At 41.5% G+C, this 6,384-nt stretch overlaps 1 protein-coding gene across 1 annotated transcript in view; it reads right to left on the bottom strand.

Annotated features, from left to right (window-relative positions):
• The window catches only part of LOC107572330 (E3 ubiquitin/ISG15 ligase TRIM25-like), a 14,869-nt gene extending 10,091 nt beyond the window's left edge, over nt 1-4,778 (bottom strand). The window contains exon 1 of the mRNA XM_016258758.1: nt 4,177-4,778. Coding sequence (XP_016114244.1) covers nt 4,177-4,749 — 573 coding nt within the window. The 5' untranslated portion in view covers nt 4,750-4,778. The remainder of the gene's footprint in view (nt 1-4,176) is intronic.
• Nucleotides 4,779-6,384: the final 1,606 nt, after the last annotated feature.

Here is a 6,384-nt window from a genome sequence, read left to right as displayed (position 1 = left end):
CCCTCACATCCAGCACACTCCCTCTTTGAACTGTTGCCATCTGGTCGACGCTACAGAGCACTGAGCACCAGAACGACCAGACACAGGAACAGTTTCTTCCCTCAGGCAATCGAAATGAAGTGTCCCCAACAATAACTGTGGAACACACACTATTTATTCACTCATACACTTATTTATCTAACACACATACTCAGTCTACACCTCAAATTTGCACATAATATTCAGTACCTGTACATACAAAAACTGTCTATTGTAATATACCTGCACATACAACTGTCAATTTATATATTTTTATTCCTTATTTACTTGTTCTATTTTTTTATTATCTGTGCTTTTTGTTCTGTCACTGTCATTCTGTTACACTGTGGAAGCTTCTGTCACGAAAACAAATTCCTCGTATGTGTAAACATACCTGGCAATAAAGCTCATTCTGATTCTGATTTTCCACGACATTCTAATTTATTGAGATGCACCTGTATATGCCTTTCCCCAATCACCCTGCTTATTCAGGTGGTCAGAGGGGTAAGGGAAACGAGACGCTCACTCCTCCTGGTGGCCCCATTCTGGAAAAACCTAATTTCGTTCCAAGAAATGATTCAGGTATTGTCTGCAGCTCCATGACCGATACCACTAAGGAGAGATCTTCTCTCTCAAGCAAGGGGCATGAACCTTCATGTCTGGCCCCTCGACGGGAGCCTACACAGCTCCCAAAGAGAGTCACCAATACCATTTTAGAGGCGAGAGCTCCGTCTACAAGATGACTTCACGCCTTAAATAGTCAGTCTTCCATGACTGGTGTTCAGCACGAAGCCTTATTCAGGTGGTCAGAGGGGTAAGGGAAACGAGACGCTCACTCCTCCTGGTGGCCCCATTCTGGAAAAACCTAATTTCGTTCCAAGAAATGATTCAGGTATTGTCTGCAGCTCCATGACCGATACCACTAAGGAGAGATCTTCTCTCTCAAGCAAGGGGCATGAACCTTCATGTCTGGCCCCTCGACGGGAGCCTACACAGCTCCCAAAGAGAGTCACCAATACCATTTTAGAGGCGAGAGCTCCGTCTACAAGATGACTTCACGCCTTAAATAGTCAGTCTTCCATGACTGGTGTTCAGCACGAAGCCTGGACCCGAATTCTTGTGATGTGTCTCACAAGCTAACATTTTTACAAGAGCTGTTGTATAGGGGGTGCACCCCTTCCACACTCAAAGTTTATGTGGTGCTATCACAGCGAATCATTCCCTCTTAGCTGGCCAGTCAATCGTCAGAAACGTCTTGTCATTAAGTGTTTAAAAGTAGCTCAGAGACTAAATCCACCTTGTCCTTAAACTGTTTCTATCAGGCATCCAACTGGTTCTGACCTCCAGAAGGAAAGTGGTCACGACAGACACTTCCAGCTTGGGCTGGGGTGCGCTATTCGAAGGCAATCCGGCATTGACATGGGACTTGTCTATAGTCCTAAGGGCCCTGAAGGGCCCTCCTTTTGAGCCACTTCAAACAGTTGATCTACGCCACATGTCACTCAAGACCGCCCTCCTTTTGGCTTTAGCATCAGTCAAATGGGTTCGGGACTTGCAAGCACTTTGAGTTAGCGCTTCCTATCTGGAGTTTGGGCCTAACGGCTGTAAGGTCATTCTCAAACCGAGATGCAGTTACGTGCCTAAGGTGCTCTCAACTCCATTCAGAGCCCAGGTCATTACCTTGTTAGCACTCCCCGTGGCGGAAAGTGAACAGGGTCCCAACTTATTGTGCGCTGTTAGGACACTCGAGGTATCTGCTGAGCGCTCTGATCTGTTCAGTCAGTCAGATCAAAACACTTACTGTTTTTAATCTATCTTAAAAACCTACTTTTTTTGTGTTTAACACTGTATGAGAGCTGCTATTTTATTTTACATTATTCTATAATATTTCATAATATTTTTAACTTTGTTATTCTGTTTGTCATATTGCCTTTTTCATGCTTGTACAGCACTTTGGTAAACACATGTTGTTTCAAAAAAAGTGCTTTATAAATAAACTTTGACTTTGAGATTATCTCGCTGGATAGTGGATGCTACAGCCCTGGCTTAAGCTGCGGCTGGCTTGCAGTGTGAGGGGCCATTCCACTAGAGCAGCGGTTCCCAATCCCAGTCCTCGCACCTGCCGCTCTGCATATTTCGTATGTTTCTCTTATCACGTACGACGTTTGTTCTATTCAACTGTAAGTGCCCTGCGAAGTAGACATCACCGGATATTCAGCCATGATTCCAGTTCGAAACGAGCGTACATGTTCCATACAAAAGGCATTAAAGTGTGCAAGACTTGAATTTAAATAGTGTTTATTTACAGAGGTATGTTATGTCACACTTCACGCTTCTCTAGTAAGTTTCGTCTGTGTGTGAAGACACTGCGCAGCTCAAATCCGTGAATGAATAAAACTTCAATGGATTTCCCCTGCTTAGGGAGTAGGGAGCAATGAACACCGTGTAGGGACAATGGCAATCAGAACACAGTTCATGTACGTAGCTCACTTCTAAGGAGCTGATGATCTGAATCAGGTGTGCTAACTAAGCAAGATGTGCAAAATGGAGAAATTCTTTTGTATATGTATTTTTTTCTGTATTTTGTCTTCTTTGGTATTGTCTTTTATTTTGTCCTGTATATATTTTTTTATTGTATTTTCATTTTGTATTGTTTTGCCTTGCCTGTTTCGTTATTGATGGTAATGACTATATTTATACTGCGGGGATTCTTTTTAATGTAATGGCACTGGGCAACATGCAATAATTCCCTTAAGATTTCCACAGAAGTGTAACTGCAGTGTATCACGTGAAGGTGTGATTACTTGATTGTGTGTAGGGAACTATAGTTTGTTTTGGGTTTTGTATTTAAAGGGTTTATAATTTGCCTTGCCTATGTGTATTTTATTATGCCTTTTTTAATTGGCTTTGTTTGAAGTTAAATTATTAGTAATTATATGTATGTGGAAGTGTAATAAGAAATACAGTGTTATGTGTTTTGTACACCAGCGCCCACCTTTATCCTTTAATTAGGATAAAGTGTCCTAATTAAATAAATCTTATTGGCCAGTTGCATGTCTGCATATTATCTCAGTTATTGATAGTTTAATTAGATATTTCTATATTTCCGGGTCTATTAAGGGCACCTGAGGGCACACTACTATGAACTATGAATCCAGTAACTGAGGGTGAGGCAGTTTAAAGGTTACTTATCTGAGATGATAATCAGTGGATGTAGTTTCTAATTTTAGAAGTGATTATTGGTTACAATCATTGTACAATCATAGAATAGGTGAATAGTTCACTCTATTATTTTATGTTGCTCAATGGTGACCTGTTATGCCCCTTTTTCCAAGATGTAAAATAAGTCTCTGATGTCCCCAGAGTGTGCATGTGAAGTTTTAGCTCAAAATACACCACAGATCATTTTTTATAACTTGTTAAAATTGCCACTTTTTGGGATTGAGCCAAAACGCACCGCATTTGTTCCTTTAAATGCAAATGAGCTGGTGCCCTCTCTCCTCTTTTAAGAAGAGGGTGGAGCTTCAAGAGCTCATGCACTGGCATAACGGCAAAACAAAGCAGGACAATCTCATGCCCTGAAAATGTCAAATTCAAGGGGTCGACTTCACATTGCTTTCATGTGCAATTTTTAAACACCACATTCCTATTTACAATCATTCTGGTAGCACAGAGCACATTCAGGCAGAGATAATGGTAGCTTTAGCAACATTAGCCTTACAGAGTGCCAAGAAGCTCTTTCAGAACGGCCATTTGTAAAAAGTATGACTCCTATATTTGTTGGTGCATCCCAAAACACAACACTTGTAATGGCTCTTTGGAGCTGACATTGTATCTCCAGCAGCTAACGTTACAGCAAGAAAACAATAATGACAGACTGCTGCTTCTCACTCAGGATTGTGTCTATGCTAATAGGGCAGAGAGCGTCACAAATGGGCAAGACTTTTTCCCTAAGATGAGGTGTATGTAGGGAGAATCTGGAATCGCTTGTTCTGAGAGACTGTGAATGATTTATTGGGATAGTAAAACAAATGAGTGGGTGGATTTTTACCATTATTGGCTGGTTGTTTTCACACACTGCAGCCACAAAACTGTGTTCAAACACCTTATATTTTTGCATTAATCAAGGTCTATTTAAAAAAAGATTGTGTTAAATACCTGTTTCTCTGTTCTCTGATCTGCAGCTGATACAGTGTCGTGGTTTTTATGTTCAGTAACCGTACACAGCACACATATACACTTCTGGTCAGTGCGACAGAAAACCTCAAGGAGCTTCTCGTGTTTCTGGCAGATCATCTCCTGCAGTCGTCCAGTGGCTTCAATCACACTGTGTCTCTTTCCTTTAAACCAGCTCTCATGTTGTTCGAGGTGATTCTGACAGTAAGAGTTCAGACACATCAGACAGGACTTGACGGCCTTGTATTTTCTTCCAGTACAGACGTCACACTGCACATCTCCAGCTCCAGCGTCACAGTCAGCAGAGAGTTTGGTCTTCTTCAGTTTCTCCACTACTTCAGCCAGCATGGTGTTTCTAGCCAAAGCAGGTCTTGGACTGAAGGTCTGTCTGCACTGAGGGCAGCTGTAGACTCTCTTGTCATCCTCCTCATTCAAGCAGTCTGTAATGCAGCTCATACAGTAACTGTGTCCACACTGGATCGTCACTGGATCCTTCAGGAGATCCAGACACACTGGACACGTGAACTCATCCTGAAAAACTCTGGCTCCTGCCATTTTACTGCATGCATACAGAGACACAAACACAGGACAGCTCAACCACACTTTCACTTTCTCTTTCCCTGAACTCATGTGATTCCTGTTTCCTGCTTCTGTGTTTGAGTGATGTGTGTAAAAGTGGCTTGTCTGTGAGTCTGTACTGCCTTCTACAGACTGTACAATTTCAGATAATCTAATAAAATCATTACAAATCACACTGTGGATCTAATACATTTTCGCCATGTATATAGACTGTACAGTGATGACACCTATTGAATCGTAGGCTACAATGTAAGTTTGTATAGAAGAATAAAACGTCATCAGCATGCACTTATGGTAAACAAATAGAGTAGATGAGTCACGCATTGGCAATTGTGGTTTTAATGTGTACTGAAAAAGAAGTGGAGACTGTGAATTCTACATACCGGTATTCATTTTAGCTCTTTTCTCCTCCATTGCATTTCCGTTTTAGCACCATTTTAGCACGGTAGATGTAGGTTTTAGCAGCAAACACAATGTGATACGGTCATCCTAAATTTCTGACACTGTCAGAAAATGTTTACAGGCTATCTTTGGTCGCAAGACCATGACAACAACCGTCTTTGAACCTCTCTGACAGTGTAAGCTAGGTTACTAAAGCCCATATCAAAGCCTGCAAAAATAAATAAATAAGATGTACATGTAAACAGGACATTATGTGATTTATTGTAGTCTATAGATGTACCAAATGATTCATTGATTAAAGAAAATGAGCAAGGAACTCAATCTCAACATGAAATGATCAAATCAATATGGGACGCGATTTGTCCCGTATTTTACAAAGGCGTGAATCAACAAATAAGTATTTTGCACTGTTTATAATACTAATAGCAATTATAAAGAAATCAATTTCAAGAGACGTATTAGAGAAGGTCATTTGCGCGTGATTGCATTTTGGTGTCTTTGTTTCCATAGCGACGGAGTCTCCAGCTCCGAAGGGTTGAAGGGTTGAAGGGTGTAGGGGACCAAACAACTGTTTCTTGAAGTGCCCTTCTGCGTCATCATCACGTGCCCATATGGAGGCGCCATCATCATGGAAAGAATCAGCGCAAAGGATCATGGGGGCCGAAGTGTCCATCAGTTGTACCCTTCGAAATCCTGCATTCCAAGTGGCCAGTTTTGAGCACTTCGGTTTGGAATGACCCTTCAGTATGGCAGCCATGATTGTTTTCACTCCGAAGTGCCCTTCGGAGGGCGATATGTCCCGCTTGGAACGCACCGTGCTTCTATAGCAACTGGGACTTCTAACAGCAGCTGCAGTGACCCGCTGATTTGACCAATTAGCAATTGGCTCTTTTGCTCAGAAGGCGGGGCTTCGTTCAATAGAACAGCCATACTGAGTGTTGCATTTTTCCACATTCAAAACAATGCGAGTGACACGTCTTGGGTATTCTATAGTCTTTGCTTTCAGTTGCTCACGGTGGACTGTCTCTCTTAAATGGACAGTTCACCCAAAAATGAAAATTTTGTCATCATTTACACACCCACAAGTTGTTCCAAACCTGTAATTATTTATTTCTTCTGTTGAACACAGAAGAAGATACTTTGAAGAATGTGGGTAACCAAACTTTTATTTTTTCAGTACTATGAAGCTGTTTAGTTACCCACATTCTT

This window comes from Sinocyclocheilus grahami, unplaced genomic scaffold (genome assembly GCF_001515645.1).
Source record: "Sinocyclocheilus grahami isolate Dianchi unplaced genomic scaffold, SAMN03320097.WGS_v1.1 scaffold1736.1, whole genome shotgun sequence".
NCBI lineage: Eukaryota > Metazoa > Chordata > Actinopteri > Cypriniformes > Cyprinidae > Sinocyclocheilus > Sinocyclocheilus grahami.
Note: the sequence above shows the minus strand (reverse complement) of the source record. Positions and strands in the feature narration are given on the sequence as shown.